Genomic DNA, 14,448 nt, shown 5'->3' on the forward strand with positions numbered 1-14,448 from the left:
ATCGCAATTAGTTTTTCTCACCATCACGAACGATGAACAGGTGAAAAATTTTCTCTACGTCGCATGTAATAGCGTGAGGATATCTTCTGATGCTCTGAAAATGAACTGTCTCTCCACCACTTAAACCAAGACTTCAGTTGGCTTTCCTCCGTTTCTCCTGACATGAGTTTCAATTACTGCTCTTTAAGGGCGTCGTAATATTCAGGAGTCTCGCATTCTAAAAGTTTAACTGACATATCTTTAAACTGTGTGTCTTTATTCATACTAAGCTCCCGGCAGCGAAGATCCCCTACTCCTTGAAGTGGAATTCACATGTCTTGATGCGATTAACAGAACTATCTCCAAATACTTTTCGCATCGCACTAAGATTGGATCCGGTCATGTCAGTGCACCAGTCGATTGGATTGAACACTGATGTGGTGCCGCTCGAGACTTTTTCAAAAACTTCATTGAATCTCTCAAATTAGAGTTACGTTTTCACTGTCGTCGAAGCAAAGGGTGGTAGACACTTGCTTACCATCGATAGGATGTAGGCCGATGGCACATGGGAAGGTTTTACGGTTAGATTCTTCCGAAGATATCCTTTCATATCCTCCTTTTCCGCTAGAGTGTGGTGGACGTTTGACGGCGCATGTGTGGTTTCCGTAATGAAACACTCGAACATGGCTTTCCTTGATAACCAGGTACCTGCGTGCCTTACAGGGAATGTACGACGGTTGTTTTTGACAAAGGGAGCATATCAGCTGGCCCTCTTTCTTCTTGAATTGTACCGTGTTTACAACACCATATTCCACCTTGTACAGGCAGTGATCGTTAGTACGAGCCATTACAGTTGGCATACCGTACTTTTCCATACCCACTTCATTCGGTTCTGCTGCCTTTCTTCCAACTTCGACCATCCGTCATTACTCTGACGAATACAAAGAGTACGTATAATTTGCGTGTTACAAGTTTATTGCCTCCATGGGTGACAAATGACTCCTTGTTAAATAAGGGTGAGGCATGAAATTACACACGGTTACGCAATCACAGTGCGTGAGCCCCCTCTGGTGAAAAGATTACGGAAAAAAAGGCCTACTCGACGAAATATCTACATTACCCACGTGCTCGAAATGATAACTTGAAACAAGCGTAGCAGTGTTTTTTTCTTTCAAATTATAAAATCTATCTATTCCACTAACCTCTTAGAGGCAGAATAGGTTTCCCAGGACAGTGGTTCTCTACTTCACATGTTTCAATCATGGGCGTCATTTTCCCCTGTAGAATTATGAAACGTAACAAACGTCAATCCAGATAAAATTCAAAATGCTTAATAAAGCAAAGTACCTCAATGTAATCTTCATGAAGAAGATGCATAACAATATCTTGCCATGTTGATGTCAGCCTTTTTTTTCCCACGCCTGTCGTCGAATTCAGGGTTGTCCTCACACATATCCTTACCAATGTCAATGTCACTCTGAAAACGTATATGCGTCACTAATTCGGCTGATAATCTAAGGCAGATTGAACAATTACGAATTGCCTGCTCCTTCTCTTCGAGGGACTCCTAAAGGGCAAGGGTCAATGCCACATCCTCTTCCTCGGACTGATATTTATACCACGAATTACGAAGCGGCGATTTGTTTCCAACAATCTCCGCAGTTGGAGAATTATCAGACTTAACTTGGTGTACTGTGTCCATAACGATAAATAGCTAATAAATAAACCGGCGCCAAATACCATAGGGCAAGTAAAAGGCAATAACTCTCAATAAGGTTGCAATCCATTGGATAATGCTTTATTGTACCAAAAATTAGGTGATTATTTTGAAAGGAAATGACAAAACAGTGAGGGGCCTCGATTCGACCCTCAAAATAGCCCTTCACAATAACTTGTTAATTATTAACCCAAAATAAACAATATGTTAACTATAAACATGTCATATGGTAGGCAGTTGCCTGGGTGTACTTCTTACCAAGTTTAAGCTGATTTGATTGAATTGTTGATTAATTATGATCTTTTAAGTAAGCTACCAAAATCTTACCATGAACCAACCGTAATGCCCCCTTAAGAATCCGAAACAAATCTTACTTTCGCTGAAAAATTTTAGTCTACTTTGTAGCGTCTGGGTCTTAAACATTACACAGGTATCTAATTGGTGGCTTGACTACTTGTAGAACAAGGTGTATTGCGGTTGTCGTCTGAACTTTTCTGTTGTTTTCGTTCACTGTACGCTTCCTTTCCCTTCATCTTTCGGTTTGTCACTGACTTCTTGTCTATTACTTGCTGCCGCGTCTAGTTCCTTGATCGCGTAACAGGATGAAATTGGGTGACATAAGAGATTCGTCTCTTCTCTGATGAATGTAGCGAAAGTATCGAAATCTAGATATGTCTTTGTTTCCCTCAGTCTTCCTGTAGTTTCTCAATTCCATTGCAAGACGAGCCCAGCAGTTTCTGATTTTCCATGTAGTCGTTCAATACGTTTAAATCCTTGATAGTGTGCATTGCTGTTTCAACACTGACCATGAAGTCAGCGTTGGATGATCTTTGTGGTTGATCTTTACCCATCGTTGTAACCTGTCTCTGTACACTTGGCCTTGGATACAATAAACGGATGTCCAAAACGCTCATTCAAATGTTCCATGCTCGTTCGTAACCTTCCGATGAATTCTGAAGGAAAAGCTCGCACTTCCGATAATACGTCTTGTCGCTTGAAGGGGTATTTCTGTTAGTAATAACGTGGAAAAACGATTTCCAATCTGGGTACTGGATGGTTGACTCAGGAGCTGGTTAACAATCGCGGTAGTTGAGGCTGCATTGAATTCTTTCGGTTGAACCTGATAGTAGGAGGATCTAGGAGGCATGGAGCAAAGTGATTGTTCTGACACTGTTGAACTTGACGACGCATTTTAAAGACCATTTCAAAGGCAGAAATGAGTTATTTATCTGGATCCATATCATTTCTTAATTCTTTGAGCAAGTAAAAGGCTGTTGGATTTTCACGTCAAAATAATTTGTGTAAGATATATTAAAGTTCATATGACAACCAGGTGGACAGTCAGACATGGTTTGATGCTACTCTGGTTTACAGATTTACTGAATGTAACCGAAGAAGTTACAATTCATAGACCAAAAGTTTCGACACTCCTGTCTAGTGCCTCTATCAGGGGTGATCTAAACGCTGCATCAAGAGGTCCTTTTATACGATCACTAATTGACTGCCTTTTTCTGGCGAGGTGTAAATAGGCGTCAGGAAGTAAGCCGCGGTCATCACGACTTGAAGGGGCGTGGGCGGAGTTAATATGCCAAGCTTCCAAACAAAGGCGTTGGTGGTATCGCCGATTAATGGTGATAATTTTAGACTAATCCCACCCAATTGTACGGTTAGCTAGGCATGTGTACACCGATAAAGCTGAATTTTTTTTTTTGCAAAAGAAAACCGCTTTCTGATGCTCTTTCAAATGTGCATCAAACTGACCTTTGGTCTGTCCGATGTATTCGTTGTCACAGTCGTTGCCAGGAATAGAATAAATGGCGTCGGCTAGTTGTTCTTTCGTGACAGGACCCTTAGGTTTGGCAAAAATAAGCCCCAAAGTCTGAAAATGTTGTGTAAATTCATCAGACAGCGGCTGACTAGAAGACAGACAAAATAGGCCAGTTGGTCATGTTCGGATTCATGGGACTAAATAGCTTTCTCATATAACAAAAAAATATTTTGTGTTCTTAAAAGGTGCGTAAATTTAGCCCTAATTATCGTTGTAAATAAGTTCAGAGCATGGTGATGTAACTGTGATCAGTAAGGATTGATGCTGCGAGCCTAAGTAAGAAGCAGCTGTTACACTGACCGTGTGCGGCCTGAGCGCCTCATATACGACTCAGCTCAGCACTCGATTTTATATCCAACGAGACGCACCACTGCGACGTTTTACCGGCACTTTATTGCAGTTGTTCTAAATGTTCTGCATTCGAAGCCGAACAAAGCTCAATTGAAATGAAGTGCTTGAATGACGGAGACGTATCGCAGTTCTGTCATTTGCAAGCAATACTATTTTTTATCTCATTTCTTAAGATTTTGAATCGATTAATAACTTGCCACTCGTTTCCACGCCTTTAGACAGTGAATGGCTAGTCAAGGTCTAAGCTTTATACCAATCTATAAATGTATCAATCTTAATTATATCACTAGCAGTGCCCGTGGGGAAGATGAAGCAAATCCTGTGTTCTGATAGGCTACCCGAGCAGGCAAGATGGGCCCGAGAATTTCAAAACAGCACACTGAAGGAATTTTTGATGTACTGGTTCCGGAAAGTTCAACCGAAAAATAGAAAGCTGAAGTTTGCTTTTGATACTACTCATTGCTGTGTTTAATGGCATTCTACAAGATTATTATATAATAGCAGGTAATTTAGTGTTAACAACTGAGTTGAAAACGTCAATTGGCTACCGCAAAGAGTAAAAAAGCTGACGTTTTGAGTGTTAGCCCTTCGTCAATCGCTCTGACGAAGGGCTGACGCTCGAAACGTCTGCTTTTTTACTCTTAGCAGTGGCCAATTGACGTTTTCAACTCAGATGTTAACACTAAATTACCTGCTATATTCTCCCACTGATGCAGTGCCACAGTTTCTTTCCAAACTTACCCCCTTTATTATATAATAGCACAAACTGTAACAATTTCATGCAAATTAGGAAGGACTGGAAATAGGAACAATGTATTGAACAATGAAAATAGTAACTGCACCACATTTAGAGCCACCATTTGACCAAGTTAGGCCCTGTTGCTTAATATTGGAGAACACCATTTTCAATCTTTCCCGAGAATTTCCGTAACACCTATAATTTGTAGGGATTAAACTTTGATCATAGTACTAATAGCTCCTTAAATTACTTTCATTTGCTGTGTAATTGGAATAAATTTACCTATGCCTTAAATCTCATCTTTTCCTAACTCGTCACCACAACTTAGAATGAAAGAGGTTTCTTAAACAAAAGGTTTCCTTTACTCCTGCGGTTTCATACAATAGTCAATATTTACATTGAAAAGTTACGTTGAAGCAGTGAAACAGAATTTGTCTTCACTTTTCTCATGTTTTCATTGGCTCTGCTTGCTCCACTTGGTGACCATTCTTTTCCAGTTCTGCCCTAAAAAACATGGATAAATATAACTTATATTAGCATTGATTAACTCGTCATTTTACAGCTGTTCTTGTGGATGCAATTTGCAGCTAGACCTGAACTTTTTTGTGGGATCAAGAGTTCAAGTGCCTATTGGCATTCACTGTTTTTGAGATATTATAGCTGAGTTTGCTCAGGAAGAGACATTTTTAGCTATGTGGTAATGTGGTTTGAAATGGGTAAACAAGAATTCAAAATGGCTGCTAAAGTATATGCTGCAGACAACATCTAATTGGTGATATTGCTTCTTATCTTGCCTATTCACTGATAAATCAGCACTCAAAAGACTGTGGTTTATAGGAATCAGCAACAAAAGATATAGAGTTTGTATTTGAGATTATAAACAACCTTGAACTGGAAAAACAAACTTTTGAAAAAAAAAAAAAAAAAAAAAAGAAATGGGCACAAAAGGGAAGCAAATGTATCACATAAAGCACTTTTAGGTGATTTTGTGACTTAAGATTAAAGTGACACTATATTTTGTTGAGATCTGTAAAGCCGTAAAGGGGATTTATAAATGTCATGTCAAATACTCAGTTTACCCTTTCTCAGAATAGATAGCCATGGATGTTGAAACTCAAGAAATTGCCTTGGTCATAGTTCTTAAACAACTAAATGTCTGGCAGTGGTCTTAGTGGCATTATTTCTTTTAGAAATAGCCACTTGGTGACCATAAACATAGTGAAGGACAGGTGCAATCTTTCAATCTCCTAGTTCAGCTGTCTGAAATCCTTGTCTTCAAAATGGTCAGCACACTTTGGTACTAAAGGTTACTCTTAGGTATTCATTTTGAATTTTTTTCATTTTAAAATTCCATATCTGTTCTAAAAGAAACTGAAAAACAACCATCACATTTTAAAATCAAGGGGAGACAAAACTATTTCTCTGACCATTTACTAATGCTGATTAAAACACAAATTTGTGCAACTAGTAATTGAAGAAATATAGCATGGTTACAAACTTGACTCACCAACTTTAATAAGGCAACTAGAACCATGATAAAGGTTATTTCTAACTTGATATTTGTATATCCTTGATCAGCTTTGAGTCTTCTGAGTTTGCCTCTTTTCAGTAGTTTGTCACATTTCTTAGAAATTTCTTTACAATGATGCCCCATTTATTTCACTGTCAAAATATTTCTCCACTGAAGGGACAAGAAATTGGGATGTCCCTTGTGCTTTGATATGTTACACAATCTAAGACAAATAAGTCATAGATGGTAATTTGTGAGTACCCACATTGTACCTTAGCTGATTTGAGAAGTCATCCTCTACAGTATCATCATCCCAATTATCCTCCCAAACATGTATGTCAGCCTGGTCTTCATCCACAGCTGTCCACTCTAGTAAAAGAGTTACCATAATGGTGGTTAACCCATGAGTAAATGATGAGATGACACCCTCCATAGTAAATAAGATATTTTACATGTAATACCAAACCTTAGAAAGTAGAGCTCCATTACTCAGCAAAGACCACATTAGAAATCATACCAGGCAGATGTAATATTGCTCAGTCATACCATTTATAATTAGTTTGCATAGCTAAAATAATAACACAAGTCACCTTAGGTCAATTTGCAAGGAAATCGAAAATTCGCCCTACAGGCTTGTACAATTTTGTTAGTCTGAAAAAATTTACTCCTGCTTATTTATTCCAAATTGCACTCAAAATCATGTGATTACCTATACTAATAATGAATGGCAATTCCCTTCCCTAAACACCACTTTTTCCAAACCAACAACCAAAAAGCAGTGCCTTTTACTGTGTTTTTCATTGTTTGAGCCGTTTTTCAGCCGCGGTGGCAAAAGAAAACCTACCTAAAACACTGGCCATTGTTTCTCTCACAAATTTTCAAATTTTGTTGCGATATCCAAGGCTCGCATTTGATTGGTTGTCTGTGAGTTTCTTTGATTATTGACCAATCAGAATGTCTGATTTGTTACTTTCTTTGCACTGAATTAACTCTCTTCTGCACTGAATTACCTGAAACCTGCATCTATCTCAACCAGTCAGAACTGAGTAATTTTTCCATGTATATTATTAGCCAAAAAATAAATAGTTTGCACAGTATTCTTGCAATTCAAAATTCCTGATGTTTTGTGTTTTGCTCTTATTCTTATGAGGTGACCATCAAAGAACTTGTTGGTCTGTATCTATTAGTAATCAAAAGGGCTTTAATTCTGGTCTGAGTGATAAAAAGAGCCAAAGGTCACAAACATCATAGCTTTGGACAGTAGCCACAAAAACTAGGTTGAGTTCATGAAGTTGAGGCTAACTGGAAATCTTCCTCTGAAAATTAATAAAAGAAATCTATAAAGTATTCTTTCGTGATTCGCATTGTTCCGCTTTGCTTTTCTTTCCTTTGGCAATTCCTATCAGAAATATTTTTTTCAGTTGTGAGATGAAACTTGTTTAAACAGCTGTGTGCGACGGGAAGATTTTTCTTTTCCATTACTTTTATGGGAGGTATAAAGAATGCCTTGAGCTTTGGGTACTAGACCTAGTTTTGAAAACTCGATTCCACATGTTTCGTTGTAAAGCTATTAGAGGTTTTATGGGATATTTACCTGGATCACTTGAATTCAGTCTAAAAAAGGTGATGCAAATTACAGAAAATGAAAGATCGATGGCCAGGGGATCAGATTCAAAACAACTTAACGAAGATCCTCTAAATTCAAATAAGATGAATTACTTCTTGTCTTTTTTGTCTCGATAGTCGTAGACACTAAACACTAGACAAAACTTAAAAATATCGTGCTACAAGAAATGGGAGTTACGATAAGTGACCGATAAAAGGATAGGTGTTACCTTCTGCAGGAAACTCTTCAAATTCGTCATCTTCTTCCAATAACCCTAGATCAGCTTTCTTCATCAGCGTCGCTGAGTTCACGCTCGCCATATCTAACACTCTCGTCACCGGCACCACAACTACTGCGCAGACTCAGTCTTCATACACAACCTCGTACCCAGAGGTTTGTCGGTCTTACTTCTAAGATGGCGGTCTCACGAGACACCCTTGTACAGAGTCCTTTGCACGGGAAGACAAGCTCAGATGGCGTGCTTAACGCCATATGCACATAGTATCGTCCTGAACTAGATAAAGCAAATCAGGTGGTTTTAATTTTGTTTCCCTGTTGCCTACTCTGCAGGCGTGTTGTTAGGGCGAGTTAACGTTACAAACTCGCGATTGTTAATCTCAATTTATCAACTTTATCCGGGCAGCCATGTTTGATTTAGAGTTAGAGTGGAATGAGGGTTAAGGCGGGGGGGTAAATTTCAATTGTACAACCCCCTGCCTTTACCTTCCTTTTGATCATATTTAACTCCATTCGTTCATTTGTCTTTTTCTCACTAGCCTCCCGCTGCTATAAAAATCAAAGATGGCGGCTTTAATGGTCTTTAATTTTTATCTGGAAGATGTTGGACACTCGCTTACCAAAATTTCACTTGCTTACGAGGCTAACTTTCCAGCGGACGTGCCACAGATTTTACGACTGACATGTTAGACTGACTTGTTAGGGCTCAAATGACCATGATCCGCGTGACGTTAAAGTGTGTTTGTTGTTTTATGACAAAATCAAACTTTACTTCTCTCAACATGAACAAACTGACTTTTTGAAGTTTCATTGTACCAAAAATCGTTACCACCCATCTTAGTTAAAGAGTTCTCAAGGCTTTCAATCCGGAAAATCGATGCTATTCAAATCTCTGGCATTCTGTACAGTTGGCTGTAATCGGACAGTTGGCTGTAATCGGACAGCTGAAGCAGCCAATTATACTAAGTCCACTCAGCTAATCCACCAATCACAGAAAAGATCACAATAACCGTAATATTGACGAAATCTTTTTTCTTTACAATAAATTCGTTATTGACCATGCTTGTATGGTCAAGATGGCTGGATATTAGCCTGTTTTTATTGTTTATTTATTTTTCATGGAAAGAGACGAAGTCGAAGTCCATAAAACGCAAAAAAAGGGCTCGGTCAATATACAACCATCATGACCTCACGCTTGGTCAATAACGCGTATTTAATATTGCCAGGAAGTAGGCATGAAGTCATGCCTACCGGATGTGTAGAGGATTTTCGTACCAATAATTACATAGTTTGTCTTCCATGTTACGTATGTTTAAAGTTATGTTTCACACATTAAATAGAAATATAATTTGCGTCAAATAGGTTTTGTTTATGAGCGTCTATTTTAACGCGCGATTATCAAATGTATGGCCTTACAAAAATGCGGGGTCTGATCTGGTTATCGTTAAGGCGATTCCTCAGTGTTCCATTGAGCATAAAAGTCAGGCGAATAAGCGCGTACGCCTTCCGAGAAAAGGTATTGTTTGGAGATAATTTTAAAAAAACAGGAAAACTAAATATAACAACGAGGGCGGGAAAGGGAGAATCGTAGACATTCGCAGTAAGATATAGGATCGTAGAGGAAGTGCACGAACTTTTGAAAGACCTTGTAGATTGGGTAGGGGGCAAAATAACGATTTCTACAAATTTCTAATCGGCGTAACCATGCTTGTAGTTTCAAAAATAATGACTGCTGTTTTGTAGCCCAACGTTGTTTTGTAACCCAAGCAGATACAAACCAAATCAACATGACGCTCATGGTAATAGAGTTTATTTGCTAGTCTCGACTCCCTTCCCGAAAAACGCAGTCTGACATAAGGATGCAGCGGTAATTCGAATCCTTATTTTAAAGGTATCAGAAAATATTATGTAAGGGTTTGTAATTCTTTTAGAGTAAATGTTAGAAGAGTAAATTAATTGACGTTTAAGTCTTCCCACTTCATTCATTTTATAATTAAAGAGCCAGGAAGATCACACTTCAGTTCTTCTTCTAACTTCTGTCTCTTTCTCCTATGAATTTAGTTAAATCAAGTTGGCATCTTGTTATCAGTCTTGGAAATCATCGGAAAAGTAATCAGGAGGTTGTGCCCATGCGGTTTTTTTCCTTTCCTGAGACAATAACCTGTAAATGAAAAGGTTGATAAGAAGACAAACCTTTTACAGCTCAAAAGCGAAAAAAAAAATAGCAATTTCCATGGCGAGCGGTGAGATCGCGAAACTACTAACATTTACAACAGAGTTACTTTCTTACCGTACCAACAAGAAAGAAAACGTCAACGATTTAAGCATAAGCAGTAACGTTCAGTGGTATTAAAAAGCGAGTTTGAGATTCGTTAGCTCGACATTTTTCGTTCCTTTGCATCATAATAGATTTCAATGTCAATAACAGTGACGTGCAAACACTGATTTGTACAAATTGACGAGCATTAAAAAGCGATAGTCCATAAATGTCGGATCAGGCGGGACAGGCAGGTTCACCGACTTGGCTCAAATTTTGCATGTGAACTTGATTAGAGGTTCTAATCCCGAAATGGATATTTTGAGATTGAAATTTATTTTGCGTGGGAAATTACGTCTGACGGCTATTTGGAGCCCCACTGAGACATGGAAACGAGGCTAACAAGAGCAACTTTTCAATACCTGGGCTTCCTTTCCTCTCTCATTTTTTATCATAAAAAACGAATACGTAAATCTGCAACTCTTCTACTGTGTTTTAAATGGTCAATTTCGTACAAAAATATGAAGGGAAGGGTTGAAGTACTCAGTTTTAGGTGTTTTAAAAATAACGTAAGTTTAGCAGCTTTATGGCACTCTTCAAATGTAGAGTTAGAAAACTAGAGAAAATCGCTTCAGCACTCAAAGGCCCATTTTTGAAAGCGCCAATCAGCAAAAGAGGCACAAATTTCCGTGCTCGTCTTTTCACAAAACTCTTGTTTGAGGAACTGTTTTGTTTCGCATATTAAGGTCGAACCTTTACTACAACAAATCACGTTTTCTTTACTCACGGTTTTTGACACAAACTTTTTCTTCGCTGCCACGACCATAAATCTGCAACTTTGATCACGACTCAACTTTGATCAGCTCCCAACTGGCTTGTTAGCTCAGTTGGTAGAGCGCTGCACCGGTATCGCAAAGGTAATGGGTTCAGATCTCGTACGGGCCTGTTTTTTTTTTTTTTCAGGCCTTATTTTCACAACTGCCGAAGTGGTGTTTATAACTGCTAGGGTCGCTTCCATATTCGTCACAACTAAACGAATTTAATGTGTAATTAGGTCCGTCATCAATATACTAACTTTTTTGTAGGTTCCTGAGAGGAGGGTAGGAATGGTATGGGCTGAGGAGGAGGCGGGTTGATTTCTCTTTCTATCTGTGATGATAATCTTGCAGAAGGAAGACGAGACTCCCTGAAAAGACAATGACATACCCTATAACTAATTGAATAGTTAGCGATGTATCATTCAAATAGTAGAAAGCGCTGGCTGATTAAGTCAAAAGGACCACACCGACATTCAGTGTGGAGACCAGAAACGATGTTTGAAAACGATTCACCGAGGAAACTAGATGGAGAAGGCCTACCGTGCGAGCTAAACAACCTCGCCACCAAGAGTTTCTCGGTCAGGTTTCATAAGATGGCGACCAGTTTTCAAAATGGTAGCTGACCTCGGGAAACTTCTAAGATACACTGGCAGGTCACCCTACGTGTTAGACAAAGATCTAAAGTCATCAGGCCACAATTCACACCGTTTGATGACTACATCTGAGTAGCGAATTGATCGCTATTTGTCTTAAATTAGGTCAGGCTTCTCCAGCACACCCCTACCCAACGTTCTCATGAGCACCCCCTCCTCCCTTCCCAGATCAGGCTACGGCATATGGAACTCACTTAGTGGCAGTTACTACTGTGTTTCTTTTCGGTTCTTTATCATAACTTCTGGATGCACAGTTGTAAAACACAGCGAGTTCATGGACGAGCCGTCTTTGATTTGAGTTCATCGGTGGAAAGGAATGTGTCCTTTGAGATGTTGTTGACTGAAAGGTAATAAGTACAAATGTCATCTTTAATGTTCACGTTTATCCCATGTAGTGACACTAGAGGCCTGTAATATTCAACGATCATTCACCGAAGTTGAATAATAACATTGCAGTACTCCGCAAACTTGAAAATGTAATTTTTACAATTGAGAGACATAGGAACAAATGAGTCCGAAATAAATTTTCTCACGGCACGTTTCCAGATCTCTACAGTTTTTATGTAACTCTTCATACAGTGGTATGTAGATTAACTATTTTGTGATTTAAATCTGCATCCTTTCATAATTAGCCTCTTTTTGGAGTAGTTTATCTAACATAGTATTCAGCGTCCTATTTTTTCGGTTAATCCATTTTCAAAGAGTTTCGTGCCACTATATAAGTTCCCACTTTTTTTTTTTTTTTTTTGCTACTTCTCCTGCGTGGATTTTAAGAGGTTTTTCGAGTTCGACGTAAAGAGTCAATTTACTCTCTCGGCCTGAATCATTTAAAGTGCGGCATTACTAAATAATCACATCCCACTTCTAATTCATCAATTATAAAAATAATTTCCAACTCACTGATCCGGTCGCCGTAAAAAAATGTTAAACAAGATAAATTTCTGATCTTAATTCTTACCTTCAAAGTAGCTTGAACAAGATTTTCCAGTGCCTCCTCCACAGACTTGGCAAATTTTAGATTTTGCCTTTTATTTGCAGAAAAGAAAACAACTTGAATCACTCGTTACGAGTAGGGAACATGTGGGTAGTATGTGAGTACACTGACACCAAACAGAGAACTGCAAACACTATGAAAACCCCACCAACCTAGTTACATATAAACAAGGGCGTCGAAAGGGTGGGTTGAAATGTATGTTCAAATACTTAAATACGCACAGTATGATTGGTCAGTTTCGTGGCTCATACAATAAATCTAAAACAGGTCTGACGCCAAAGCCTCCCATTATACATCGCCAATTGTTCTTAAACGTTCGAGCAAACGATTCTCTAAACCCCTTCTTTCCTCTGAAATAGTCTATTAAAACGAGCTAAGGACTAAACGACAAACTCGTTATGTTTTTCAGGTAGAAGAGTCGCTGAAAGTGCTCTGCGTGACACAAAATCGTTTCCAATAAACAGTCATACACACAGTAGAAATGTAAGGGAAAAAAAGCATTTGTTTTTCTCCCAATTGATTGCCACGCACATCCTAACAAGGCCATAGCATAATAAAGGGAAAAATTCGGTTTGGTCCTCTACCTAGACTAGTAAGAGGAACTAAACGTTCATTCTGGTCAAAGTAACGGAAAATACGGACTAAAAGTTGCACAAACCCTTGTTTGTATGCCTTTGGTTCGGTATACCTTAGTTTCGAAATATAAAGTGGTAACGGCGGATCATTGTCAATTTTGATTATCACGAATTTCTCTAACTAAATAAGGATTGTGTCGAGAGCTTCTTCTTTTAAAAGAATTTCCCACTGACCTAAAATTAGTCATATCAGGGCAAACTCCTGTCAAGATTCATTGTCACTTACTTGGCTTCCGTCCAAAGGAATGGTGAAAAGCGAAATGAGACCTCTTGGGACAAATCAGCATTTTCAATGTTAAGTGCTTCGGCCAACCGTCTGTTGAAAAGATAAAAAAGCTATACCAAGTAATTGCTGGATTACTGAGCGTGACAGAGCCGAGTGACTGTAAAGCGTTTTGTTGCATCACAGATTATCTAAATCGTCCGGAAATCATGTGATACTACTACTACTACTACTACTACTACTACTACTACTACTACTACTACTACTACTACTACTACTACTACTACTACTACTACTACTACTACTACTACTACTACTTACAATAATAATAATAATAATAATAATAATAGTAATAATAATAATAATAATAATAATAATACAACTGACAAAAACTGTAAAACATTCAAACTTGAAAAGATTGTGATCAGCAATCATTCAGCACTGACGCAATGCTAACGATCTGTTTTCAAGTTGCAGTGTAACCTGTAGCCCATCAAAACATCTCGAACGTTTCGTGTGTTGTCGAATCCCAGACATGACACCAAGTTACGCAGTACAGTACAAATCGCAAATACTTTAAGACAAGACGTCTGAGTAAATTCTTTTCCAAAGGGGGTCTTGAAAAACAATTAAATACCTGTTTCGTTCGTGTACATGACAATCACTGTTACACTCAAGCCTGAGGAAAATACAAACGGGACAGCCAATATACTGAGATCTACAACTAATTCTCTAGAATCCTTGCAGGAAATATTAGGTACCAGTGGAGACTTCCCTCCATCGTTGGCCTTGTCAATGTCTATTATAATTAATTCCCTTACTACTTCATAAAAATTCATGCAGTTGTGAGTCAACTGATACACTCAACAACCATTCCCTGATTTTAATTTGGTGTGTACGA

At 38.5% G+C, this 14,448-nt stretch overlaps 2 protein-coding genes across 2 annotated transcripts in view; both read right to left on the reverse strand.

Moving 5' to 3' along the window:
* Window positions 1-4,599: 4,599 nt before the first annotated feature.
* LOC131787074 (26S proteasome complex subunit SEM1-like) lies at window positions 4,600-8,090 on the reverse strand. The gene is made up of 3 exons (XM_066173792.1): window positions 7,960-8,090; window positions 6,397-6,493; window positions 4,600-5,118 (listed from the first exon to the last, which is right to left on the reverse strand). Exons 1-3 carry the CDS (start codon window positions 8,048-8,050, stop codon window positions 5,061-5,063), a joined length of 246 nt encoding a protein of 81 aa, XP_066029889.1. The 5' UTR covers window positions 8,051-8,090; the 3' UTR covers window positions 4,600-5,060.
* A 1,670-nt stretch (window positions 8,091-9,760) lies between these two features.
* Window positions 9,761-14,448, reverse strand: part of LOC131787112 (transcriptional repressor NF-X1) — a 30,902-nt gene continuing 26,214 nt past the window's right edge. Inside the window, exons 22-27 of the mRNA XM_059104203.2 lie at window positions 14,185-14,226; window positions 13,551-13,640; window positions 12,654-12,720; window positions 11,890-12,035; window positions 11,300-11,410; window positions 9,761-10,128 (exon numbers count right to left, since the gene is read on the reverse strand). Coding sequence (XP_058960186.2) covers window positions 10,053-10,128; window positions 11,300-11,410; window positions 11,890-12,035; window positions 12,654-12,720; window positions 13,551-13,640; window positions 14,185-14,226 — 532 coding nt within the window. The 3' untranslated portion in view covers window positions 9,761-10,052. The remainder of the gene's footprint in view (window positions 10,129-11,299; window positions 11,411-11,889; window positions 12,036-12,653; window positions 12,721-13,550; window positions 13,641-14,184; window positions 14,227-14,448) is intronic.

The sequence above is a fragment of the Pocillopora verrucosa genome, chromosome 10 (genome assembly GCF_036669915.1).
Source record: "Pocillopora verrucosa isolate sample1 chromosome 10, ASM3666991v2, whole genome shotgun sequence".
In the NCBI taxonomy this organism is placed as follows: Eukaryota; Metazoa; Cnidaria; class Anthozoa; order Scleractinia; family Pocilloporidae; genus Pocillopora; species Pocillopora verrucosa.

Excerpts from the sequence above, each read along its gene's own strand:
- LOC131787074 (XM_066173792.1), bottom strand. The coding sequence starts at position 8,050 with ATGGCGAGCGTGAACTCAGCGACGCTGATGAAGAAAGCTGATCTAGGG. Across the intron at positions 6,494-7,959 it reads TGAAGAGTTTCCTGCAGAAG|AGTGGACAGCTGTGGATGAA; the intron begins GTAACACCTATC and ends CTCTTTTACTAG. Across the intron at positions 5,119-6,396 it reads GACTTCTCAAATCAGCTAAG|GGCAGAACTGGAAAAGAATG; the intron begins GTACAATGTGGG and ends CATGTTTTTTAG.